Source organism: Panicum virgatum, chromosome 1N (genome assembly GCF_016808335.1).
Source record: "Panicum virgatum strain AP13 chromosome 1N, P.virgatum_v5, whole genome shotgun sequence".
NCBI classification, from domain to species: domain Eukaryota; kingdom Viridiplantae; phylum Streptophyta; class Magnoliopsida; order Poales; family Poaceae; genus Panicum; species Panicum virgatum.
The window spans coordinates 44,528,355-44,556,300 of NC_053145.1; the positions used below are offsets into that span (position 1 = coordinate 44,528,355).

The 27,946-nt window shown below is 43.2% G+C and overlaps 3 protein-coding genes, 1 long non-coding RNA gene and 1 pseudogene across 5 annotated transcripts; 3 read left to right on the plus strand and 2 right to left on the minus strand.

Annotated features, from left to right (window-relative positions):
* Positions 1-1,216: 1,216 nt before the first annotated feature.
* LOC120656012 (abscisic stress-ripening protein 3-like) lies at positions 1,217-2,158 on the minus strand. The gene is made up of 2 exons (XM_039934000.1): positions 1,765-2,158; positions 1,217-1,621 (listed from the first exon to the last, which is right to left on the minus strand). Exons 1-2 carry the CDS (start codon positions 1,918-1,920, stop codon positions 1,463-1,465), a joined length of 315 nt encoding a protein of 104 aa, XP_039789934.1. The 5' UTR covers positions 1,921-2,158; the 3' UTR covers positions 1,217-1,462.
* A 1,215-nt stretch (positions 2,159-3,373) lies between these two features.
* LOC120656013 lies at positions 3,374-7,310 on the minus strand. The gene is made up of 4 exons (XM_039934001.1): positions 6,048-7,310; positions 4,710-5,104; positions 4,408-4,601; positions 3,374-4,005 (listed from the first exon to the last, which is right to left on the minus strand). The coding sequence occupies exons 1-4, from the start codon at positions 6,455-6,457 to the stop codon at positions 3,610-3,612; spliced, it is 1,395 nt and encodes a 464-aa protein (XP_039789935.1). The 5' UTR covers positions 6,458-7,310; the 3' UTR covers positions 3,374-3,609.
* A 6,265-nt stretch (positions 7,311-13,575) lies between these two features.
* Positions 13,576-25,746, plus strand: LOC120656014 (annotated as a pseudogene).
* LOC120656016 lies at positions 15,513-17,879 on the plus strand. 2 transcript variants are annotated; one of them, XR_005667794.1, is made up of 3 exons: positions 15,513-15,999; positions 17,265-17,410; positions 17,546-17,879. It is a non-coding gene; the product is annotated as an uncharacterized LOC120656016 (long non-coding RNA). The 2 variants fall into 2 exon arrangements; XR_005667793.1 differs by lacking the exon at positions 15,513-15,999 and having other exon boundaries at positions 17,137-17,410.
* On the plus strand, positions 21,130-22,469 carry LOC120656015. The gene is made up of 2 exons (XM_039934003.1): positions 21,130-21,768; positions 22,094-22,469. The coding sequence occupies exons 1-2, from the start codon at positions 21,141-21,143 to the stop codon at positions 22,135-22,137; spliced, it is 672 nt and encodes a 223-aa protein (XP_039789937.1). The 5' UTR covers positions 21,130-21,140; the 3' UTR covers positions 22,138-22,469.
* Positions 25,747-27,946: the final 2,200 nt, after the last annotated feature.

Below are 27,946 nucleotides of genomic sequence, written 5' to 3' on the forward strand. Positions count from 1 at the left end.
CAAATAGACTTGAAGCCCTTAAAGATTAATTGTGCAGTTGAACATTAGTCCATTAAAACATGTCGCTAATGTAGCATTGTAATCAGGTGTACAAATCTGCAGAAAAAGGACCTAAGCATGGAGTTCAGTAAACGTAGGTTAAGTAGAGAGAATCTAACAATAAGATTTCAGAAAACTAAGCAAAAGCTGGTTCATTTTGCAAAGCAATGGGATCGAACCTAACTTGCATGATCTTCATACTGTATATATATCAAGGTTTCGGGCGCTCATTAGTAACCGTAGGAATTTGCTATTGGACAGAAATTAACAACAAAAATCCTAATTGACCATGGACAGAAATTAACCGTAGGAACAGAAGAAGATGAGAAAATTGAAGAGTACCTTGAGCCGGTAGGGGAATTACCAACTATTCATCCATGAGCACGCGTCGATCTGAAGTCAATCTGTAGAACTGAGGTGAAGTCACGCGGCCGAGAGGATCCACAGGTGAAATCTTAATTTGCTATTGGACTGTTGCAGGTTCATCACGGGGATAAAAAGAAAAATCATGTCGGGCGATTGGTTACAAATATACGGGCGTCATGAATCAGAGAATAACCTGGACTCCTGGAGGTACTCATCCGTGCGGGGGCCATGGTGCCTGGCAGGCGGTGGCAGGTCGATGGTCGATAGGGGAGGGGAATGGATGACCGGAGGTGAGGGGAACGAACGGAAGCCAGTGCTACACGGATGGAGCGGCAGGGACGGCAGGCGGCCGGGATGGAGCGGCGGCGAGGTACGGAAGGTCCGCGCGCGGAGCGGCGGCACGGATCGGCGACACCGGCGGCGGCGCAGACGGCGCGGTGAAAAGGGTGCGAGATTACTGGTCCTTGAAACGGGGAGTTGGGTGGGGGGCGACGTCCGCCGCGGAGCCGCGGAGGAAGGGTCGTCAAGAGCGGCGACGTACGACGGTGCCGGACGAAAGACGAAAAATTTTGCCACCCTTTGCTCCTTAATCGCTAGCTGGCGCGGCCTGCGGCGGCGGCGGTGGCCGGCCTGCGGGCGTGCGAGCGAGCGGAGGTCGTGCGAGCGGTGGGAGAAGCTGGCGGGCGATGTGCGCGGCGAGATTTGCGGGCGGGCGTTGAAGATCGCACGTGGAAATCAGAAAAACATCACTTTTAATTATTTTAATAGTAAAAAAGAGATAGAGAAGAGATACTTCTATATCACACGAGCATTCGTCGAAAAAAATACTATTATATTACACACGCAGGGATCGGAGCTGCCGCGAGGAGCAATCTGACATGAAAAGCACAGTTATTTTACGGATACGCATGGTACATCTACGGATCCATCGAGCACAAGGCGGAAGAAGAGAAGAACTGCGACGAAACAACAATAATCTCGCAACCACAAAGCACGACAAGACAAGTGGCGAAGCAGGCCGCAGGCAGGCATGCCAGGCCCACCCCGTCGTCATCTATCAGTTGTCGTCAGCAGCGTGCTTCTTGGCGTCCTTCTTCTGGTGGTGCTCGTGGAACGCGAACCCCGCCGCGCCCAGCGCCGCCACCGCCGCCACCTCCTCCTTCACTTTGTGCCCGTGCGCGTTCTCGGGGTCCTTCTTCGCCTTGTGCTTCTCGTGCTGCATTTCGCATCACCCGGAGATCAGAGTCGCGCGTTTATTTCAGCATACACACCAAAACAAACACACACAAATAAACAAATACAATAAGCAAGGAGATCGAGCGGCAGTGGTCGGCGAGATCGATCGATCGAGCTACGTACGATGGCGTATGCGCCGGCGGCGATGGCGCCGAGCCCGCCGAGCTGCTCCAGGTGCTTGTGGTGCTTCTCCTTCTTCTCGTAGTCCACCTCGCCGGCCTCCTCCTCGCCGTCCTTGTGGCGGTGGAACAGGTGGTGGTGCTTCTTCTCGTCGGCCATCGCCGCCGGTCTCCGGGTGTTGATGATCAGCTGCCTGTTTACCTCTCTACGGGGGAACTGAAACTGGAAAGCCGGTCGATCGAGCTTCGTGTGGTGATGGATACGAACCGGGAAACCACCGGGTATTATTTATAGGGCGAAACGAGACGACGGGGCGAGGAACCAACGAACCCTCCGTCTGCTCTTCCAATAACACCACCGCCGGGGTCAGTCAAGCACCGCCATCTCTGCACTTGTGATTGTTAAATGACCCACTGACCAGGGACAAACTAGGCGTCCTAATCGTGCTGCGCACCGCAGCGATGTTTTCAGCGCGCGGTTGCCAGAGCTTTTAAAACTTCTCCAAACCGATATCAGCAACACCGAAAGTCCGAAAGTTTGATGCTAGCTGAAATGGTCCGTGATTGCGACTTCTTTTTCTTCATATATGTTGATTTAACCGGGAAAAATTATTTAATGTTATGGATAATGGTGTACTTTTTTAAAAAAAAAATTGGTTAAAGTTACATAAGGTTGATTTATAAAAAAAATTAAAATGACCTTCATTTTGATTTTTTTTTAATTCAGTACTTCCTCCGTTCCAATTTATAGGTCATTTTGACTTTTTTTTTTCTAAATGTATATATGAATTCTAGGCTTCTAGCTAATCGGTGACTTAAACCTGTAATCGGCTATGAGAGGAGAAGAGGTCCAGACCATTGGCTGCTACTTGCTACTTTCCGTGGGGGGTTGGAAAACGGGAACGCGTTATCATTTCAAGTCTTAATCCCTCATTGTGATTGTGAACCCACGAGGTGATCTGATGACCTAGTTATTGTCAGTTCAACGCACAGCACCGGTTGCATCGGTCCCAATGGAGCCAAAGGGAAATGTCCACCTCACCAGTTTTCTTCAGAGCTAAGGATGTAAATCCCATTCTCTGATCCAGATTGCCTTTTTTTTGGGGGGTATTGTTAACATTTGCGCCAGAGAATTGGCAGCATGACGGCCGTCATTTTCAGTTCATAATACATAAAGTTGCAGTGGTTTGAATGGGGAGCCTTGAACACACCGAGGACACATCGAGGACTTGGTCTGTACAAAATATTTCCTCAGATCCAACCCGAGGAAATTCTAAGGAACAAAAACTAGCCAGTGAAAATGTGGAACTGATGCTACATACATACAGGACATTGTATAACCCGGCCTCTATTGCAATTGGAAGGCACTAAACCAAACATAGTTGCAGACTATTTCCAAGTAGCAACACTAGTAGAAACAAAGGGAAAATCACCGATGGGTGCACAAGTTAGAATATGAGGCAGTTATCCTATATAGTCAACTGATACAATGCTTTTTCAAAAGACGAGTTGCATATGCATATACAGCTCGGCTTAAACACTAGTATTTCTAATGGAACCAGGAGTTCAGCTATACAATTCAGCTGACAATACGTTTTATGCAAGTAGCTGGCTGCCCCTGTCAAAAGAAGTGATACTCAGATTATTTGTAGGTAGAAAAATCCTTCACATTTATTGCCGCCCCCCTCGGCCCCTTGGCACCACTATGTACCCTCCTCCCACACTGCCCTAAACAGCCTATCGCCTTTTTTCAACTGAAAAATCCATAACTTTCAACTCACTAAGCTGACTAAATTAAGCTCCTCCTAAAAGGATCGGGGAATACCAAAACTGGTGGGACATCGAGAAATCATCCATCATTGGTTAATGTGAATGCCAGGAGAACAAACAATAGGGTAAAAACAATCATAGCTGTGGCGAAGGAGAAGATGATGCACTGTGAAAAGCACTTCTTTTCTTGACCAGCCAACTCAACTTCACCTAGCAGGCTCCTTACTTCAAGGATGTCTGAATCCTTTGCAGCGCGGAATAGTCTGTTCTGAACCTCATCAAGCTTGGCAATCCTTCTGGATCGATTGGTCTCCCTTGCAGACCAGAGGAATCCAGTCATCCTCCACAAGAGTATTCCAACGTAGATTGCTACAATGCAGTCAACGCTGTAATGATGGCGCTCCCGTATCTCCCTCTGAGCACTATGGACGACGAGGAACCATATCACAATAGAGCTCCATCCCCCATATGCTTCCTGTGAGGCAACATAGGCGGATAAGGAGTTAAGGTGTTAAAATGATATTTATATATAGGATGGACAAGTCTATCACTTTTTTTCCTGTGCACATATCCCTAAATATTTCTAAAGAGATAGATTTGGATAGGAGCGCTTGGAGACTAGCTATCAATGTGCCTGAACCTTGAACTTATTTCTTTCGGGTTTCATCTCTAGCCTACCCCAACTTGCTTGCGAAAAAAAGGCTACGTTGTTGTTGTTGTTGTTGTTGTTGTTGTTGTTGTTGCACATATCCCTAAATAGGATGATTCTGACAAGTTAAAAATTGATTTCAGCTGCAGCAGGAATGGAGGAACCGGAGGGTTAATTGAACACATGACATTAACAATCTGATCAACTGGGAAGATGAAAATTACATACCGTCCATGCCATAGCAGTTAGGACAGCAACAAGCATATGTCCACTATACAGAAGATCACTGCAACCACCACTTGATTTCTTCAGCAAATGATACCATGAAGGCCCCTCTCCAGTGCTTGGTCTCAAAATGTCTACTAAGAAGCTCATCAATCCCCAATCAGGATTATACTCATCAGGGTAATCTTGAAGAGTAGCTATAATCAGGAAGGACGAAAAGAAAATGAGCTCATACTAGTCTATCAAAGCAGCAGTATACCTATAACAGTTAACAGAAAGGGTAATAATAAGCTGAATGTACTGACCGTATGGCATGTCCTGTTTCATGACCCTCCAGATCATCATCCTATCAGAAGCATAAGGAACGTAATATTTCTGTGCCCAAGGATGGGGATAGTCAGGTATTTGATATCGAGCTTCAGCACACCAAGGTCGCGCAGACGGAAGAATCGTAGCAAGAAATGTCATGGTCCGGAGCAAACGCCCAACTGCCATGGTGAACATATACCTTGAGCCTATACCGAGTCCTGGACCTTTGATGCAGTCAAACAATGCCGAAAAACCCAACATGATAAACAACATCAAGTAATGATGAAGAGCGATGATGCGAGCTCTCAGTAGATCAACCACAGTTTGAGGAAGCTTCTCATTCAAAGCTAGAAGGATCCACTGGCCAGTGTCAGGAAGAGGAGCAGTAGATCTGTTGATAAACAGTGGGCCTGTCTTAGTGTAGCTCTTTTGGTAGTGAAGAGTTATTATGTTTCAGAAGTGCAGAATACTGTTCGCACTGAAATATCTAAAGATAAACACTAAGGAAGCTGATAAAAAGACAAAAACTGGTCTGTAAAGGTCTACAATATTAGAGAATGTCTAATTCCCGGGTTGGGGAGGAAGAATAAATAAAGCCACTATTAGCCTAAGTTTTTAAAAAAGAACATGTGTCTGAGAACAGGTTGCAGATTTAAGATACCATTCATGCTAACTAAAGAAAACATTCAATTTTTAACTGGAATGAACAATCTATGCAGAATCATTAGATAATGGAAACACAATTTCTTTAGTTCTTGTCTAAAATTGGTTGATGTACAACAAGAGTCCTGACCATGGACAGATGCATTCGTATACCCAAAAAGGCTTATGCAGTGATGCCACCATGGATGTATAATAAACTAATAATCACACATTTGCGTAAGAAAAATCCTAAACTGTTCAAATATTTAGTCGGTTTCGCAACGCCTAAAGCACGAGAAGGAAGTAATCCAATGAGCATTGGTAGCAGCAGACAGCAGTGACTTCCCCGATTCCGAAATGCCAGAGTAGAAGAGAGGAGCTCGCCACATGACCAAATCCGACGTTTGTGTGAACAATCACAACTTATCCATGTATAAGGCAGTGAATTTCAATGTCATAACAATCAACATAAAAAAATGCCGAATTTCCACATTGCTAGCTATTTCCTAAGGCATGCTTCTTCTAAATTCAGTTTACCATAATTCAATATACAAGTGACTGCTACAGACTGCAGTTAAACGATAATCTAAACAGCACCGTGGATGTAATAATCACACATTTGTGCAGGAAAAATCCTAAAATGTTCAAAATTGGTTGGTTTCGCAATGCCTCAATCACAAGAATGAACTAACCGGTGCCATTGGAGGCCGAGCACGGTGTTGATGAAGCGCACGGAGATGGCCTCGCAGAGTAATGCCGCGAGCATGAACACCAAGGCGGCGAGGAACCGCGGGGCGGCACGGAGCTCCGCGTCCCATCGGCGGTAGAAAGGCGCGCGCGCGGCGGTGGCGAGCGCCAGCGCCGCCCAGAGCGCCGGCCGCAGCCGCCCATGCCATGCGGGGGACAGGTGCCGCAGGTAGTCCACGCCCACGTACGCCGCGGCGGCCAGCCCAAGCCCGCCGCCCACCGCGACGGGTCGCCAGCGAGCACCTGCCCACCCCCGCGGCAGCGGCGGCACGGGCCTCTTCGCCTTCCCCTTTGGCTTCGGCATGGCCGGGAGTTTTGGGGGGCAGCTTCTCCTGAGAGGGCTGGCCTTGCTCATCGGAAAATTTAGAATCGTTTGCGGTAGATAGCCATTGCCTAAATATAGCAATGACTAGTACTGCGATCTCAAGAGCGTTTCCTTTCCCACTATAAGAAGGCATTCAGACTTTCAGAGATCCAACATTCTTAAGAAATTACATTTTTTACATCTTCTTAGCATATGCCATAGTTCCTAGATCTTAGTCATTAGTCATGAAAAGTTTTACCTGAAGTTCTTAGCTCACTGAAGTTCTTTGTCCAGGTGTCAGCAAATGTTGAAAACAACATTCAGGTTCCTACCTTCCCAATCCACAGCAAGTGAACACGACAAGTGGGACTATGACATTTCCTAATCCGGATAAGGAAGAAATTAACCACATCTTTAAGAATTAAAAGACCGAATACTCCAAGACATATCGCTTTGTGCCACTGCCTTACTGAGAGCTGCAAGCTTAGCAATGTTGACACAGGAGTATAAGATCATTCTGAGCAAATGGCAAGCCAAAAAATCAATGTCACATTTCAGAAAGCTTGCATTTCATATTAATTCGCAAACTATCAGTATCACAGTCTAGACTATTTGTACTGCTGCAAGCTACAAAAGTATAGTTCAAAATATACAGGGGAATAACAACAAAGGATGCAGCATTATGACATAGGAAACAGAGATCAACTTGTTTCCTTCTCATTCAACATGTCACAGTTCAGGGAATTTAGCACATAGTGTTTATTTTCCTTTTCTTTTTGCGAGACAACACATAGTGATAGTGTTCATTAACAGATAAGCCAAACCAATATGCTTGCATGAACGATTTAGCAATGGTATATCTTCGCAGAAATACACTGCCCAAAGCAATCCAGCACTGCCCCCCAGTGCTTGGAAGAAAGGGGGATCGCTGCCATTGACGTCAACCATAGGGATGAAAGCGGTCGGGATCGGATCGGTCGGGAAAATACTCTAACCAATTTCGTTTTCATATTTTAATTCGAAAACAAAAACATGTACGGGAAAGCTCGGTCGGCAAAATCAGTTATGCGGGATATCAAAATCGGTACAATTCGATCAGAAGCATATCAATAACGGTCAGGAACCGATACTCAAAAGCGGGTATAACAAATCATGCAACTACTTCAAATGTTCAACTCGATACAACTGTACATAATACACTGGCAAATAGTATCATAATCCAAAGATAAGTAAATGCACTAATACCACGATATAGTTCACATCACAGGGGCATCACAGGTTACAACATTAATTCATTACACAAAATACAGTATCACTTCTGTATTGAAGAATCAACATCGTACACGTTGTAGAGAAAAACATTTACATGGGCCCCTCCATCTCTTCATCGCTGTCCAGTGTCCACAACATCGTCCTCCTGCAACAAGCACATAGCACACGGACACGGTACAGAGGGAGATCGTGAATCCGTGAGGTACAGAGGGAGTGGATCTGAGAGGGAGAGTCAGAGAGGAACTAACCAAGGGAGGGGAAGGGGGCGCCGACGACCGACTGCAGAGCAGGTCCGCCGGCCGCAGGAGCAGGGGCCCCGCCACCAAGCACATTTGCCGGCCGCAGGAGCAGGGGCGCCGGCCTTAGAAGCAGGGGTGCTAGTGGCAGGAGCAGGATTGGGTTGAGGGAGGGGGCGGGGTAGGGGTAGGGCCGTCAGCTGCCGGCCGCCGGAGCACGATGGGATTGGGGGCTGGTGGCTAGGGTTCAGGTCTGGGGTGTCTGGCGCGGGGGGAGTCACAGGAGGCTGGTGTGGGGGCGTCAGCCGGGGGTGGGGGGTGCTGGGCTGGGAAGCGGTGGACTGGGTTGAAATTAGAAGTGGGCCGAACAGGAAATTGTGATAGGTTTTATACGGGAATACCTACGGGAATTTCCCGAATTAAAAACGGGATCCGACAATTCGGTCAGGAAAATCCGTCACCCGATTTCGATCCTGTTATTGCCGTTTTTCCCGTATTTTTTCCCGAATCCGTTTTTTCCCCAAAAATACGATATCCGGTCGGTTAAAACGGCATTCGGCATCGGTCGGTACGGGAATTTTCCGTTCCTACTTTCATCCCTATCAACCCATCATTCCGCTGCAAAGACGGGAAGGGGAAGGCATGCAGAAGAAGGGTTTTCTGGTCCGGAACATGTATGGGTAAATTTCTTGTATGGCCCTGAAACAACTGGCAGTCCCTTCTTTAGTTCTGAAAAGTTCAAACTTCGGTCTTTGATCATGATTTTATTTTCTATCTCTTCTTCTCACCTCTCTTTACTTGACTAAAATGACCTTCAAACCATCTCCAAAATTTATAGAAACATTTTACAATGATACAACTGATGGAGAGAAATCCATTTTGCAAAAAAATATATATGTAGAATTTACGATCTTAAAATTAAAATTCACCAGATTAGGCTACTCCCTCCGTCCCTAAATAACTATCGCTTTCGCTTCCCGAGAAAAAACTTTAATTAATTTTATATAAAAATATATTAACATTTATGTTACATAATTAATATCATTAGATAGATCTTTTAATCTAGTTTTTTAACAAATTTATTTGGAGATACAAATATTGCACATTTTTTCTACAAATCGAGTCAAACTTATGGCACGCACACCGACGACGACAGTTAAAAAGGGACAGATGGAGTACCTTTTAAGACTATATAATTTTTAACTAGGCGTATAGCCCGCGCATTTGCGCGGCTAGTATTGAAAATTCAAAAATTCGCATGTTGTTGTATCCTTACTTAAAGATTATACTATTATTTACCATACATCACCCTGTTCATTATCGTAAATTATGTCTTAATGTTGGTTAAAATAATTCAAATATGATCTACCTATAATAACAATTTGATTTGTTGATCTTTTATAATATTATGCATATAATTATTCTTATTCTTATTTTTATTTTATTTTGATTGTTTTTGTTAGCTTTAGTTTTTATTAATAGTATATGTTTGTAATTGATACATAGCTAAATAATATTTTATATTTAATTTTTCATAATGTCATTGGTGGGTGATTTTTAATTAGGCAAAGGAGTATTTTAGGCTATTTTTTATCATAATGGCAGTGGTGGGTAATTTTTATTTTTCTATTTTTCTCCGATTAACGTGAAAATTTCTAGACCTTGAGAGAGAACGGCTCCGCAAAGCTGGTGTGGGATGGTTGAAGCCCGTTTGGTTAAGCTGTTGTGTGGCTTTTGAAGAAGGGTTAAGCTGTTGTGGCTTTTGAAGAAGTCCCCTCACTTACAAGTGGATCCCACGTATCATCCATAGATGTATCTTCTCTTCCTCTAGTCAGTGCCGGGATGAGATCCCCAAGACCGTGCAGGAGGGGCTCGCCTGAGCCGCGCCCGCGCCCACCCTCGTGGCGGAGCTCGCGCCGGCCGCTGGCCCGCGCCGGAGGTCGCGCTCGCCGCGGCACGCCGGAAGGGAGGTGGGGCGCCGGCTTCCCGTCACGAGCGGCGTCGACTCCCATGCTTGTGCTGCTCGGTGTGGAGGTTCCCGGCAGTGAGGACGACCGCAGCTCGAGGGTGAACGACGGCGTGGTGGTGTCGGACTGTCGGCGTCGTTGCTCCTGGCAGCTGCTCCGTGTCCTCCTCCTCCTTGCTCCGCTCGACATCGGCATGGTGCAGCTCTGGTTTGCTTGCTCAGCTCTGATTGAAGAAAGAGCAAGGTGATTACTTCACCGAGAGGGAAAATCAGAAAGAGCAGCAAGGGTTGCAGCTTGCAGCTGCTAGCTTCTTCGTGGGAGAAATTAGGGAGGGAAAAGGAGGCGCCGTGCGTTGCTGCTGTTGGGTTCTTGGAGAAGGAGAGGGAGTGGCCAGCGGTGGAGAGCAGGAAGTAGATGAGGGCTGGCGGCGGCAGGGGAGGAGTGGAGAGAGGAAGGCCTCGGGGCTGGCGGCGACCTCGTCGGGGAGGGACTCGCGGATGGAGATGAAGGCCCCGCGCGTGGAGGAGCCCCGCGAGCTGGAGCATCCGGGTGGTGTGGCTCTCGGACGGGAAGGGGAACAGTACGGCGCGGCGGCCGGTGGGGAGAGCGATAGGGAGGAGAGAGAGCGACCGAAAAATAGAAGGGAACCGGTATCAGGTGGGGTTTTTTTTGACTCAAAAGCCGGTGAAAACTGAGAGTCCAAGTGGTTTTTTTAGTTTGCACTAGATAAAAGTTATTTTTGACGGTGGCTTTGGATGACAGCTAACCACTTTGGTTCGACTCGTGGTTTTTAAAGGCAAAAGCCACAATCAAAAGTCTAACCAAACACATCCTTAGAAAATAGCCTGATTAGGTGAACAACCACAAGTTAGTGTTCGCATGAGTTAACTAACAAACTTGAAGATAGGACGAAAGAAGATATAGAAAATAAAATCGGAGGTAAAGGAGGTTTGAACTTCTCAGAACTAAAGGAGGGACTGAAAGAAGTTCATTCAAGGAATTTACCCAACATGTATGTCTGTAGCACAGTCCTTGGCATCACATTTTAAATGCAAAATACACTATACCAAGCTACCAGCACATCATGGCATAGCGGTAGCGATGAGCCATCACTTCGGGTGATGGTTTCACCAGCCATCGCCTGAAGCAGCTTGCTTTAATTCCCTACGGGAACAGATGTAGTTTTGGGCTATAAATTAGGCCTACTAATTAGACAAGATTGATGACGTCACATAAATACATGCAAATCTAAAACTAACAAAAACTATAACAATTAAACTGACCATCCAGATAAAATTTGGATTGCACCATTATCCTTTTTAAGGACAAGATTTTCAAAATTAAACCACATTTACCTATGTTTGCACTATATTTTGAAATTATTTCTTTAATATTGAATAATTAGTTTTGGCTACTGGGAACAAATATTAACAACACGAATAAATAATTATTTTTACGAACAAAAAATTAGACATAACAAACAAATAATAATGCATAACAAACAAAAATTAAATATTATGAACAAATATCACGAACAAATGAGTCAACACGGCCGATCAATTTAATCTACCAAGCGAGAAAATAAATTTTACACCTAGAACAATTATTATCAACACATAATAAAATATTACTATCTATAAAAAATTAATGGATAGGTTGAACAACAAGGAGTAACAAAAGAATTTAAAAAGATAAAAAAGATATAGGTACAGAAAGAATAGGTAAAAAGTGTAATAAAAAATTAAAGCATAAAAGGAAAACAATTGATAAGAAATAATGAGAAATTATATTAGACAATATAAATTATTACTACATTTAAAAAAGTAAATAAAATAGAGAATAATAATAAGAGTAGATGAGAAGTAAAGGAAGATAGATTATATATTAATGAAGAAATATTTACTGGAGCATTAAAATAAGAAGAAAGAAAATAGGAAGAAATAAACAATAAAATAAAAGAAGGGTTAATTGGATCTGTGCCATTACAATTTCTCGAGTTCACTGATCTGTCATTACATTCACCTATTTGAAGATATGCCATTACAATTCGTTCTTTGCTTGAGATGTGCCATTTTGTACATATTTGATGCTTCTGGGTCCACTCGCAGACCTCTATATTTCCGTATGGTCCAAACTACCCTTGCTGCTTCTCTTCTCTCCATTGGCTGACATGTGGGTCCCACGTCATCTTCTTTCTCCTTCCTTTCTTCACCGGCGATGGGACCGCGGGTTCTCCATCGCGCTAAGGAGGAGATCGCTGAGAAGAGAGGGGGCCAGTGGACTCGGTGGAGAAGGAGAAGAGAGGCCAGTTGGAGAAGAAAGAAAGGAGGAAGAAGATGATGTGGGACCCACATGTCAGCTAGTGGAGAGAAGAGAGGCAGCCGGGGCAGTTTGGACCATACAGAAATACTGAGGTCTGCAAGTGGACTCAGGAGCATCAAATACGTACAAAATGGCACATCTCAAGCAAAGAACGAATTGTAATGTCATATCTCCAAATAGGTGAATTGTAATGGCAGATCAGTGAACTCGAGAAATTGTAATGACATGAATCCAATTAACCCATAAAAGAAAAAAATAAGTTTGAATTATTAGTCAACAGTGCAAAAAAATAGTTTGAATCATGAGTCTACATGTCACAATATAATTACCATGAATCAACGATGGCAAAAAAAAATAGTATACACCAAGTATGAGTTATTAAAATTTGGTATACACTAAGTACGAGCCATTCTTCATTATGAATAAATAGTTCACGTGAAAACAAATACAAATAATAGAAACTACGAAAAAAGTGAAACTTGTTAAAAGGAAAAAAAGAAAATGAAGATAGTAATATGAAAGAAAACGTTTATATATAGGCTTATAGAACTATTAAAATAATATGTAAATAAAAAGACAAAGGAATGAGATAAAAGTGAACAAAGAAAAGAAAAGAGAAGAAAGAACGACCATTAAGGGTGTGTTTGGCACAGCTTCGTCGGGAGGAGCTTCAGCTTCGTCGGTACTGTGCTGCACTGTGCCGCCCTGTGCTGTGGCACTGTTCATCGAAGCTGCGCAGGGCGGCTTCATCTACAGTCAACATGAGGTGAGAAGCCGGTGAAGCCAGGTTTTGGAGGCTTCATCTAGCTTTGCTACAGTAAGCTACAGGGTCGCTACAGCGACGAAGCTGAAGCTGTCTTGAGCTGTGCCAAACGGGGCCTAAGTTTCAAGGTGAGCTGCTAGGTGAATGGGTGCATGAATTGAATGCAATAAAATATAACATGAGCTATTCTGTGCACGTGGGGAATTGAAAGGGCTTTGGATCGGATCAGAATCTTAGGTCTAATTAGAGTCAAGCCACCATAGATAATTTCTTTTAAACGATCGATTCCGAATTTGTAGCACGGGCAATGTATAGTCTTCCCGTGAGTGATCCTGGATCGCAGCCTCCAGCCATGAGCCCATGACAGAGAGGCCCTGTCTTTCATTGCGGATAAGAGCATCGGGTTTTTCTTTTCAATTCCTTAATAGATTGGTTGTATATTGAAATTTGACCTTTTATATCTTTACAATAAAGATTGGTTGTATGACTAATTTTGCTATGAGAGTAATTTCATCAAAAGATAAAAGTATCATTTTTTTGTTTTTTCAGTCTAAAAAATATCATTTTTTTTGTGAAACACATCACACATGTTTTCTTTTCTTTTTTTAAGGAAACATCACACATGTATACGCTTGCGAGCCCAAAGGCCAAAACTCCAGCCCGGCCCACACCCTCAGCCTGGCCCCTTTCATGTACGTACATATGGCGGTGCCCCCATCTTTCCTGGCCATACCTCGCCGCCGTCCCGAAACCCTCGGCAATCAAGCATCACCAGCTAGCAGAGAATACCATCCCCCGCGTCGGCGCCGCCATCGTCGAAGATGAGCGACGACGTGGTGTGGCACTGCATCCGCCATGGCCACTGCAGCTTCATGGCCAAGTATGACGGCGATCGCCGCATCTTGCGTTCTCCTAGAAATTTGTTTTTTGTTCCCCTTCTCTGTTGATGAAGCGACTGCGGCGGTTCTCGCAGGATCGAAACGGGCATCTTCTGCAGGAACCCCTACAAACGTGATGGGCATCTGCAACCGGAGCTCCTGCCCCCTCGCCAACAGCCGCTACGCCACCATCCGCGATCACAATGGTGAGTCTGAATTTTGTTGTCTCCGCTCCTACCGGTACGAAGAAGTTGGGAATGTGAACCACAATTTTCGTAAAAACTCGTGCAAATTATGGCAAAAAATTCGTCTAAATTCACCAAAACAATCACACATGTAGATGATATGTTGATAAACAACGTTGTAAAATATCTTGTCCAAACTCAACTTAATTTGTGAGATATAAAAATAATAATTTTCAAGGCGGAAAGTTGTCCACATGATTTGTTAGAAATTTGTTATTTTTATATCTCACAAACGAAGTCGAGTTTGGCCAAGATATTTTGTAAAATTGTGTATCATCATATCATCTACATGTGTGATTTTTTTGGTGAATTTAAACGTTTTTTTTGTCATAGTTTGCACGGATTTTCACGAATGTTGCGGTTTCCACCAGATATGTTCCCGAAGAAGTTACGTCAATTCTTTGTGAGTCTGGTGATTCATCAATTGATGGTAGTATGTTACCTTTTCATTGTCATGCCTGACAGTGTCACGAGTGAAATTTTGTTCTTAGAATGTCATGCTAATTTAACCAAGGTTACTTATATGGTGCCCAGGCTGGGTACCTTATTCAACAATTGACTCAGGGCTGTACCACACATCAGAGTCTCTACTATCTAGCTTCGGCATGTAGTCCCCAAAGGCCAAAGCCACTGAATTGAGAGCAACTCCCCAAATTGGGCATAATTTAATCAGCTACAACCTACGGATTGTTAATGAACCAAGTTAGAATTCTATATATAACAAAAGTTAATTCAGATGTTTCAGTTGCAGCCAATCCTAACACACTATACCACAGCCCCAATATCCCATCAGACATCAGTCGCTAAAAGTAGATAAATACCGATGAACCATCGGTCGGTAAAAAGTTCTAACCAACAATCTGTCGGTATTTCAATATTTCCCGACCGAGTATGAGTCAGTACAAATATTTACTTATAGCGTTGAATGATCAGTCGGCAAAAACTGAAAATTAGATCCAACTATCCGTCGGCATTGTCATATTGGGCCTTGGGCAACAGGCCCATGACCGAAGCCAACCGCCTAGGATATGTTTGCATCTCGAACCCTAGCTTGTCCTGAGCCCCTCACTCTACAGCCACCGTCGATGCTCGCCAAGGGCCATGGCCCCGCGCTACCACCGGCCGAAGAAGCCCCTCGCCGCCGGTCGCCGTTGAGGCCCCTTGCCACCGTTGCCCTGCTGCGCGGACGGCCGAAGGAGCCTCGCACCGGCTCTGGCCGAAGGAGCCATGCGCTGCCGGCCGCCGCCGTGGCCCTGCGACACTGCCGGCCGATGGAGCCCCGCGTTGCCGCCGGCCCAAGGAGCCATGCGCCGCTGGCCGCTGCAACCGAAGAGGCCCCTCGATGTCGGGGCCCTGCGGCGCCCCCACCGTAGAGGGCCTACGCCGCCTACCACCGCCGAATAGGACCCGTGTCACATCGCAACCCATGCTGCCGGCCGGCGGAGAGCAAACAAGCTGCCAGCCGCTCAAGGTAGATGTACGCCATGTGCCCTCCCTTGAGCCATCCCCTTCCTTGCTATGTGGATCTGACAAATTGTGTGTTGGTGAAGTTGCCTCCTCCTTGATGAACTGGTAGACACCTTTTCTTTGTGTTACAATCTTAAGGCTATTCATCAGTTGTATCACTATCGTCATGTTGCGGGAAAATCAGTGTATCTTTCGGAATTCAGTTTAGGATGAGCACAGGTGTGATGATATTATTCGCCCCTTTGCAACTCTTCTTTCTTTCTCAAGTGCACAAAGCACAGAATTTGCCGTAGCTGCTATTGCTTTCTGCTAATTCATTTGTGATGGATAGCTGGTACTTCTAGTTAATTTGTTCCATTCTCAAAGACATCCATCCCTCTTGTTGCAGCTGCCACCAATGAAGATGACATTGAACTTGATGGCACTGAGCATGTGCTGGAGGAGTAAGATGGAATTGCTGCTGTAACTTCATTTTTGTCATTTCCTTTCTGAAAAATCTGACATTTACAGCTGATTTCATTCATTTGCACCGACTTCTGGGATTGCCCTTCTTGTGTTTGTGCCCCCATGGACATATATTCTGATTGCCCTGTACTGAAATTTAAAATGTTACCAATAATTGACTCTTTTACTAGGCAATATGTGCTTGTATACTACTTTAGGAATCACTTTAAGATGTAAATTATAAATGCAATGAGATAACATCCACTTCTTAACTACTGTATAGCAAGATGAGAGAAATTGGCTAGAGCTTGTATGAGTGTCAACAAAATTGTGCTATGCAATTTTCTTTGTTTTGAAATTGAACTAATATGGTTAGTATAATACCAAAACATATATCTGCAACTTACCTTAGAGGTATGTAACTTAACTACTGTGGAATATCCTTTATCATTTATTATGGTTACTCTAAATCTATCTTTGCTCTTACCTTTACCATTTCATATTAGGACTCTATATCTGCAACTTTAACTGTCAGTGTTTATTACTCATCAGGCCATCAATCACCTGACCAGACGTGAGGAATATTGTCTGTTGTAGTGTTGTTATATTTGCATACCCTCTCCTAATGGAGAACAAATGATCCAGCTACCCAGTACCCACCTTCATGCTTCTGGACACAATAGGATAATAAATAGATCTTGAATGTCATACTATCTAAAAAGATAAGTGATTAGACAGATCTTGAATGCAGGTATATATGATCTATAGGTTGCTTTCAGCTTATTAGTTTAGTAGCCTCGCAAAAATGTAGCTCTCAGCTCAAAAGCACCATGGCATTAGTCTTTTCTGCATTTGAGTCTTGCAATGTTTGCGGGCCTGGTGCAGCGGTAGAGCCTACCGTCTGTAACCGGAAGGTCCCGGGTTCGAGCCTCAGCCTCTGCACATTTGTGTGGGTAAGGCTTGGGGCTTAAAAACAACCCTTCCCCAGACCCCGCACAGTGCGGGAAGCCTACGGCACTGGGTACGCCCTTTTTTAGTCTTGCAATGTTTGGTTCATCTTGCAATTCGTGATCATATCTGTCCTACCTTGGGCTTCTTTCATTTTATTCTTGCCAACTGTTTTTGCAGGAATTTCATGTAGATGACAGCATGCTACACACATAATTTACTTCTTTTATTTTTTTCATGACTTGGTTCATATAATGTGTGTTGTATACGTAATTTGATCTTAACTAAAAATCAGCTTGTTTGTATTGAATTTCAGGTAGTTCTAGGAGATGCTATGCAGCATGCTTGATGGTGTAAACAAGAAGCTGTTCAAAACTATGTTTTATTCTGGATTTCCTAGAGATAAACTGTGATATCCATGGAGATACATTAAAAGGAGTCAAGTGTTCATCTGTGCTCCTGGTATATAGTTCTTTGGATTGTGGCTTATAGGCTGTGTCAGCTAGCTGCAGCAAAAGCCAGCAGTTTTGTAGATTAATTTTCACTCTTGCTTTTGTTCCTGTAGTTAACTTTTAGCATACTTTTAACTTTGTTCAGGTGGGAGGTCTTAGAGGTGGCATGATGGTTGATCAACAAGTGGATCAGTGCTCATGGAGACTTCTATTTTGGGCGGAGACTTCTATTTTGGGTTGTGCTCATGGACACTTTTATTTTTGGGCAGTGCTTATTTGGAATATCTAGGCTGGCTCCCCTTATTTTGTAAATGTGGTTGCTACTTATACTGTGGCCGGTGACAAACCCAACATATGATCTAGCTAGCTTGACTTAGCACTGTGACAACAAATGATGTCTATGATGAAGCTTTGCTGTTCAACCAATTATATATGTATTGGGTTCATATGAAAACTCTGAGCTATATTATTTTAGTCAATTCCATGTTTGATATCTGTTGGCTTCAAACGAAAAACATGATCTATATATCTTTATTCAAGTGTGCTTGATATGTATTGTTCAAAAGATTGGTGTTGTATGGTCAATGAGAGATTAATTATATTATTTTTCTGGATGCTTAGCGTTGGATTGTTGGTTGGCAAAGAAATTTAGCTACTCACTGTCAGTCGGCAAAAGTATTGTAACAGATCATCTGTCAGGAATAAGTGTTAGTCGGTATATCTTTGTAGGGCAACAGACCGTAAATCGGTATATCTATATCAGTCGGCAAAAGTTATACCGACGCCACTTACAGCGACAGTTAGGTGCTGTCGGCATACATCTATACCGACTGATGGTCTGTCGGTACAACGGCTTTTACCGACTGACCCTCAGTCGGTGTATCGGGGCTGTGGTATAGTGACACCCACTAAATGGTCGACAACTAATGGACCAAGTTACTCCAACAGATTCATGCTTTAGTGTATTAGTAACACCAATGTTTTCAAATCATAAAACTCAGCTTAGTCGGATAGCTTTTCCTGACTATAAATCGAGTTTATGAAAAAACTTATAACCTACAATATAAATGAACAACCACTGTTTACAAAAGATTAGAAGTTACCAAGCATGCAGTTCTACTGATTTGTCTTTACCATCCCTGTAAGCTGTAAGTTGTGTTTCTTTATGGGGTCAAATTAGCAGCGAGGATGAATTGACAATAGAAACTTTGGAGTTGAAGCATCCTTTTGTTTGTATTTTTATCCAAGGGTGTCCAGCGGAAATCTTGTCTATCAGTTCTGGTTAAGTTCTTGATTTTTTTTCCCAATTGTAAGCTAGTAATTATCCAAATATTTGGTGATATTGTTATTCTGTTCTCCTTTTACTGGCCATGCAGGAATTTTTTACTTGTACATGAAAAGTGCTGAAAGATCTCATCTGCCAAATACATTGTGGGAGAGGGTTAAATTGCCAAGGAACTACGAGAAAGCAATAGAAGTTATCAACAAGCATCTTGTGTGTATCCCTTTCTGTTGGTACTTTGTAAAATTTCAAGTGTAAATTCTCAAAGCCCTGACAGCATGCATTTATTCCTTAAGGAAATTTGGCCACGGTTACTTGTGCATAAAATCAAGCAACGCCTGACTAAAATGACTCAGTATCGAATAAGAATGAGGAAACTTCAACTGAAAGTGAGGTGGGCACTTTTGCTAAAGATTTCCATACTATATCAGTGTCTATTTTCTTTTGTTTCTGAATGTGATACTGTAATAGGCAAGGGGCTATGAATGTTACAGCGGAACATTGTTGTAGAAAAACTTATTGATTGTTTCATTCTCTGGCACATAGAAATACTGCTAACCGTATTCATCTACTCTTTTAGGGAGAAGTTAATGACGGTACCCAGGAAGAAGACTCAGATCGATGTCAAGAAAGCGAGCAAAGCTGAAGTGGCTGCAAGAATAGATAATGTCATTTTCCTTATATTCTTTATTATAAGGTGTTGATTATGCATCAATACATTCTAACGCATGCACCTGCTAGCATGCAGTGTATTCAAAGTGAATTACTCGACCGTCTGAAGGAAGGATGTTATAACAAAATATGCAATTACCCTGATTTCAGTGACGACATTGTTGAACTTGAGATAGAAGAAGTAAGCATATTTATAGTCACAAGCTCACTTTTTTGTTTTCTCACTGTTCAGATGCCTTCTGATACACGTGAGTTCACTTGTCAATGCAGGAAGATCGGATCCAATATGTTGAACCTGATGAGAATGAGAATGAAAATGAAATGGATGACATTGAAGACTTCGAAGGCATTCCTAACGGTGAATGTGGTAATAAGAAGCTCCATCTTTCTACTGATTTAAAATTTAACCTGGAGGCTGGGAGCTGTCCCTTGCAAAGATTCTTCTCCTATGTTCCTTTTCTTGTAGTTTCCATGAAGAAACTGCATGGCACTAGAATGCTTGATTCTAAAAATTGCGTAGGCCTTCTTAAATATGTTGCTAGATGTGGGCTTTACTTGGAACAGGAAGGCAAATATGCCACTTTAATATGATTTAAATGCTTTTGAAAATAATTACAGGTTACACAGATGCAGATGATGATCTTTTAGATGAGCAAGTAGCAAAGAAACAAAAGAGATCAAAGATAGGGAAAAGGTCTACGAAGGTTAGAAGTGAGGTAAAAAAAATAACTTCAATCTGAAAATCCTGATTCTATGCCCGAGCACTCTCAGTTTTCACAATAGTTTGCATTTCTCGAAGACCAAAATGAAAATGTTGATGTATGTGTATAAGAGAGTGTGTGTAATTGTGTAATCTTGGAAGGACTAAATTGTAAAAGGTACACAAATATATGGGAAGGAACAGAGAGGGATCGTGGTGTGTGGCTCCAGAAATTTCCCCAAACCACTCAATTCTACATGGTGTCAGAGCCGGTCGAGGCGCTGCGGCGGCGATTCTAGCCAGTGGGTGGAGCCAAGCGGAACCCGGCGACGCGGCCTGGGGACTGGGGAGGCACGGCACCGGCCTGGGCGCGGCATCAAGCAGAGGCGCGGTGCCGGAGCAAAGCAGCAGGCAGCGGTTCAGGTTGGTGGTGCGGCTACTCAAGGGTGTTGTGTAGAGGCAGGAGCAACTCGTGTCTAGCTGGTTCTTAAATCTGCTGGTGGAAGAGCTAGCTCTAGGTCCCTGCGTGGGAAGGAAGTAGAAGGGGCCTGTGTCGTTTCTGCATTTCTAGTTGCTTTGGTGCTAGCAGGTTGCAGCTGAGCAATGGGGGACAATCAGGGCATTGAGCAGGTTCTTGGGAAGCTGGTGGAACTGCTTACAGAAAAGAAAGCTGAAACCCCGTCTACAAGCAAAGAAGCCTTACCACAAATGGATGCATTCCAAAAGTTAGAGCTTATGCCAATTGATATCAGGTTGGAAGGTATAAAGAATTATTTAGCTTGGTCCAGGAGAGCATTGTTGTTGTTGAAAGCAAAAAAGCTTGAAGACTACGTTAATGGGAAAGTAGCTGAGCCAGAGGATAAATCAAGTAATGAATGGAAATCTTGGGATGCTATAAATTCTTTAGTGTCAGCATGGCTGTTAACTTCTATGTCCCCAACAATTGCGGGATCAGTAGATACACTTCCTAGTGCTTCTGGAATATGGGAAGCTGTATCAAAAATGTACTCGGGCAGTGGGAATGTTATGTTAATGGCAGAAACAGAAGATAGAATCTATCATCTGAAATAGGGAGAGTTGCCTCTAATGGCTTATGTTGCTGAGTTGAAGCGATTATGGGCTGATCTAGATCACTACGAGCCTATTGAGTTACCACACCCAGAATGTGTGGCATGGGTGAAGAAGTATGTGGAAAAAAGGAGAGTTCTTCAATTTTTGAGAGGATTAAGCTCAGAATTTGAGGGAAGGCGTGCTGCTATGTTTCATCAATCTAGTCTTCCTAGCCTGGAGGAAGCCATAGCTGCTATGGCACAAGAAGAGAGTAGGCTGAAAGTAATGAAAGAGAATGCTCCATCTCCGCCTCAGCCAACGTTTGTGGTGGCAGAATCACATGAAACCAGAATATGCTATAATTGTGGTGAGAGAGGTCATCTGAGTCGTATTTGCCCTCAGCCACAAAGGTCTCATCGTGGAAGGGGGAGAGGTAGTGATAGAGGTACATCGAGGGGAGGTGGATACCGTGGGGGAAGGAGAGGCTATAGAGCTAACTTTGCTATGCCTGAGGAAACTGCATCAGATTTGGTCACAATTCCAGTTGCAGAGTTAGAAGAGTTGAAGAAGCTAAGAGAGAACAAGAGTAACTCAAAATATGATGATCAAGGAGTAGTGTCAACCTCATTTGGTAATGTTGCCAATCTTGTTCATTCTGATTCAGGTATGAGGAACAATGCTTTGGTAACCACAAAAAACTTAATTCGAGTTGGATATTAGATTCGGGTGCATCCAAACATGTCACGGGCACGCCAAATGAATTTGCATCATATATACCGTATCCACATTCTTATAAAGAGACAATTCAAACCGCCGATGGAACATCCCAACCCATCAGAGGGGTTGGCACGGTGAAATGCACTCCATCCATAACATTATCATCAGTGTTATATGTTCCTTCCTTTCCAGTTAATTTGGTCTCAATAAGTTCATTAGTTGATCAGATGGACTGTCGGGTTTCCCTTGATCGTGAAAATTGTCTAATTCAGGAAAGAAAGACTGGAAAGAGACTTGGGACTGGAGTGCGACATAATGGACTCTGGTTTCTTGATAGAAGGAAGACCGATGAAGCAATATGTCTGGCTCTCACAACAGTAGCTAGTGAAGAGGAGGCGAAGGTAATGCTTTTGCACTGTCGGTTGGGGCATATATCTTTTGATGTTATGAGTAGAATGTTTCATGATGAAATGTGCAAGGTAGACAAATGAAAATTAGTATGTGATGCTTGTGAATTTGGGAAACACACGAGAGCCTCCTACGTGAGTAGAGGACTACGGAGTGTGAATCCTTTCATGTTGATCCACTCAGATGTGTGGACTTCTCCTGTTGTTTCAGTGAGTGGAATGAAATATTTTGTTACCTTCATTGATTGTTATTCCCGTTTCACATGGTTATATCTTATGAAGCACAAAAGTGAGGTATTAAATTGTTTTAAGGACTTCTATGCATGTGTAAGGAATCGGTTCAATACTCATGTTCAAATTATTAGAACTGATAATGGGACAGAATATTTGAATAATGAATTTAGAACCTTTCTTTCTAAAGAAGGGATATTACACCAGACATCTTGTCCTGATACACCCCCACAAAATGGAGTAGCAGAAAGAAAGAATCGCCATCTACTAGAGGTAACCAGGTCACTCATGTACACAATGAATGTACCTAAGTTCTTATGGAGTGAAGCGGTTATGACCGCGACTCATCTTATTAACCGCATGCCATCAAGAGTGCTTGGTATGAAAACTCCATGTGAAATGCTCTTCGGGAAAAATGAATTTATTGTTGCACCAAAAGTTTTTGGATGCACTTGCTTTGTGAGGGATCACAGACCTTCTGTAGGGAAATTGGATCCCCAAGCTATCAAATGTATATTTGTTGGGTACTCATGTGGACAAAAAGGATATAAATGTTGGAGCCCATCTGAACATCGTATGTTTGTGAGTATGGATGTCACTTTTAGAGAATCAATTCCTTTTTATGGAGAAAGATCAGATCTGAGTGATCTATTTGCTATACTTGAATCTCCTAGTGTGGATGAAGTTACTCGTGAGGGGGGAGAGTAAGAATGTTCAGAGTGACTCAGTTGAGAAACAATCGAAAATAGAAGGAGTGATAAGTACTTCAGCTTCTCAGGAAAGGAGAGTGGAAGGGGTTAATAATGAATCAATCTCTTCTCAAGATAGGAACTTTGAAGATGGGAGGCAACATGATAGATATTTTTCAAAGGTATATACAAGAAGGGAGTATAGATCTCCGGCAGAGACAATAGAGGTGGCACCACCACCTCCAATACATGACAGTACCCAGGAGATAATTAATGTGCCTTCATCACCGGAAGTTGAGCTTGATCATCCTTTATCAGATGACTTGCCCATTGCATTGCGAAAATCTACACGGATTAATGCAGGAGTGCCTCGGCCAAGGTATGGATTTGAGGATGATATTAGTAACTATGTTTCATATGCTTCTTTATCCCCTTCATATAAATCATTTCTAGCCTCATTGCAATTAGTGCAAATTCCTAAAGATTGGAAGGAAGCAAAACATAATCCAAAATGGAAAGAGGCCATGCTTGAAGAATTAGCTGCTCTAGAAAAGAACAAAACTTGGGATCTTATACCTCTCCCTATAGGTAAGAAGATTGTCGGTTGCAAATGGGTATTTACAGTAAAACAAAATCCTGATGGGAAAGTAGAGAGGTACAAAGCTAGACTAGTTGCAAAAGGGTATTGTCAGACTTATGGAATTGATTACGATGAGACGTTCGCACCAGTTGCAAAAATGAGCACAGTGAGGACATTAATCTCTTGTGCAGTTGTTTATGATTGGCCATTATATCAGTTAGATATTAAAAATGCTTTCTTGCATGGAGATCTCCGAGAGGAAGTCTATATGGAAATTCCACCAGGATTTGCTACTGATCAGACTAAGGACAAAGTGTTGAAGTTGAAGAAGTCATTGTATGGTTTAAAGCAGTCACCAAGGGCTTGGTTTGATCGATTAAGGCAAGCAATGTATAACATGGGATACAAACAGTGCAATAGTGATCACACTGTGTTTTATCATCATTCTAGAGGTCATGTCACTATTCTTGCAGTGTATGTGGATGATATGATTATCACTGGTGATGACACTTTGGAGATAACTCGACTAAAGAGGAATCTAAGCAAGGAATTTGAAGTGAAGGATTTGGGACAACTTCGATATTTTCTGGGCATTGAAATAGCAAGATCTCCTAGGGGAATTGTTCTTTCACAGCGCAAATATGTACTTGATCTGCTAGATGAAACAGGTATGCTTGGATGTCGCCCAGCTTCTACCCCTATTGAACAAAATCACAAGATATGTGCAGAATATGGAGACCCTGTAGATAAAGAAAGATATCAGAGACTTGTGGGACGGTTGATCTATTTATGTCATACAAGACCCGATATAACGTATGCTGTAAGTATTGTGAGTCGCTATATGCATGACCCAAGAAGCGGCCATTTGGATGCGGTCTACAGGATCTTGTGATACTTGAAAAGTAGTCCAGGAAAGGGGTTATGGTTCAAGAGAAATGGTCATTTAGAAGTGGAAGGTTATTGTGATGTAGACTGGGCTAGTTGTCTTGATGATAGAAGGTCGACATCTGGTTACTGCACCTTTGTTGGGGGGAATCTAGTGGCATGGAGAAGCAAAAAACAACCAGTAGTATCTCGATCAACTGCAGAAGCAGAGTTCAGAGCTATGTCAGTATGCCTTAGTGAGATGTTATGGGTGAAAAACTTGTTATCTGAACTAAAACTAATGAAATGCACTCTGAAACTTTGGTGCGACAATAAGTCAGCGCTTAGCATTGCAACCAATCCTGTTCAGCATGATAGAACCAAGCATGTGGACATCGATCGCTTCTTTATCAAGGAACGATTGGATGATGGGACTCTTAAGTTGGATTTTGTGACTTCAAGCGAACAGGTAGCAGACTGTTTAACAAAGGGATTAGGAGTTAAAGATTGTGTATTAGCCTGTAGCAAGATGGGGATGATAGATATTTATCACCCATCTTGAGGGGGAGTGTTGATGTATGTGTATAAGAGAGTGTGTGTAATTGTGTAATCTTGGAAGGACTAAATTGTAAAAGGTACACAAATATATGGGAAGGAACAAAGAGGGATCGTGGTGTGTGGCTCCAGAAATTTCCCCAAACCACTCGATTCTACAGAAAACAACAGCACACAACTATTTCGTTAGGCCTCCATGTTACCCCCAGCGCGCACACACAAAAGTTACTTGAATGATTCCATCATTGAAACTTGTGTAGAGGCAAGCTGCTATAGGAAACTTAAGTTGGTTTATATTTTTCATAATTCCCGGTTTGCTAACTCATTTTGTTTTCCTGTCTGGAACAGTTGGAACAAGATGAAGACACGAATGGCAGACAAATGACGCTCGTGTGAATTCAACAAACACGATCTCTCGTCTCGATTATCTGCTTTGGTGCTGATCGGTGGTAGTTAGATCATCTGCTTACCTTTGCCTGACTGCAGAAAATCGACATGGAGCTCTTGCTGTGACTCGAATGAACATGAATTTTTTGCTTGGAAGTTGAAACACTATCTGATCCAAAATTACACAAACCAGAGCCGTGCCTTCTTATTAAGTCTGCACTCTGCTGCAGTGAATCGGCGATCCTGTAGTGTAATGTGTGGAAGATTTCTTCAGTGCAGGCCAGCTAGAAAAAGGTGCTTTGTTCTACAATAGGGGACATGCTGCAGTGTAACATTGCCGAGCGATGGCACGAGATCCTTTATTGTGGAATACGAGAGAGGTCGATGGCCTGTGCTGATCACACGTCAAGGACAGTCCTAAAAGAAAATCATCTCGAGGATAGCTTAATCAAATTGAAACTCAGTCGAACCACGTCAAAATTCTGATTGGTGTGTGCTAGCTGTGGTGCTCGTTTTATCGATTGCGAGATAAAATAGCATAGATCTGTGGCACGTCATCTACCATTGAAAGATAGTACCGGTTAAATCATGAAATAAATTCAAAAAATACGAGCAAGTTGGAGACTCAAGCCTAGGTGGATAGGTTCCACCACATGGAACCTATGCTCAGTTTGCTAGTGATATATAGCCTTTGCGATGAGTGACGCAATGCAACTATGTGGCGGTGTGGATTCACCACCCAACAGCAATCTGTATCTAGCTGCATCCACCAAAGGCAACAACTTGACGGCGAAGATTGCTTGACAGCTATCAAGGGCGCATGCTCCTAGCTAGTTATAATTACAGATCGAGCATGTGTTTGGCATGGACGAGTCATTGTGATTTGGTAGCTCTTTCTTAGCTGAAAGGATGGAAGATCCATCCAATTTAGTTATATCATGAACTTGAAAAACGGATCTAAATGTGACTGAAATGCACTATCTTTATAGGTATCATACTTTTCACGATACATGAACCTATGGACGGCAGGTACTAAATGTTGATGGCCATAATTTTTTCGCCCGTATAGTTCACGTCAATTCTTTTACTTTTACTTGATTTTGCTCAACACCCACATCCCTTTTTTTATCCTTGGTAGCTGGTAACCCGTACAAGAAATGACCATGGATCACTACGCCGGGATGGGATCTTTCGGAGAGCATAACAGCACCAGCAGTATACTATATAACAACTTATCATGACAAGAAAAAGATAATAAAATCGGAAAATCAATCCAAACTATTGATGCCACCGTATTTTTATCCCACGTGAGAACTGACTGGCCAATCCTGTGACTGTCACATGTTAAAATCACGCTTACTGGTTTCCTAACAACACTCTATAATTACCTTTTTGCATAACCATAAACGAATGTTTCCGTAATGTACCGCCCTCGCTACGGAAATGGATACCCTTCAATTCAAGAAAAATCTGTTGAACTTACTCTTTCTTTTGAAAAAAAACAACTAGACTATTAAAATGGACACCACTATGAGATGGCATTGTACCGAGAAATAAAAAAAAAACACCGTCCACTTAAAACAAAGTGGAGGACAAAGGGTAGCCATAGCCTTGAACAGGCCAGAGAAGTGGTCAGATACACGTGGCCCGAATGGGTGGATATATACCAGCAATACTATGTAAGCTGAAGGTGCTATAACATCTGGAGCATGACAAGCTGTTGGTGTAGGAGGGAAACCATTCATCTCTGTTTCTATAGGCCTGGCCGCCTGGGAGAAATCATGAATCTGTGCATCACCTCGCACGGTTCCGGATTCACCTTGTTGGGATTTGTCTCTGTGCATTGCAACTAGTTTGTCGCGCTCTAGTTGGGTGAGGGAATCGCCCTCATTCTGGGTGCATCCACCTCTCTCTGAAGCTGCTCGTCACAACATTGACATCATAAAAAAAACTTGACCTGCGGGGGGTAAGACCGCCCCCACGGTATTGTTTGAGAGGTAGAATGACCTTCTCACAGCAGGCCAAGAAAACCCCCGAACCCCTGCCCCACCCGTACACAGGGGCCCGTCGCCTTGTGAGTTAGGCCGAGCTCCATAGTGCTTTGGACATAGGACAAGCGAGGGAGTTTTTTTTCTGTGCGAGCCGGGGATCGAACCCCGACCTAGTGGTTTTCGCTGCCGCACTCCCACCAGCCGAGCTAGCGCTCGTTCGCACAACATTGACATCATGAACCATGGCTGCTGATAGCCACACAAAGATTGTTGTGTTATGCTTAGATGATCCTGCAGATCTATGACCTACTACAAATGTATACCTGCAGATTATATTGGGCTTATCAACTACTAGTCTACTACGCACTACCGTCGTCGTACAGGTCGTAGCCATGGAAGTATGCTGCCAGACATCACTGCT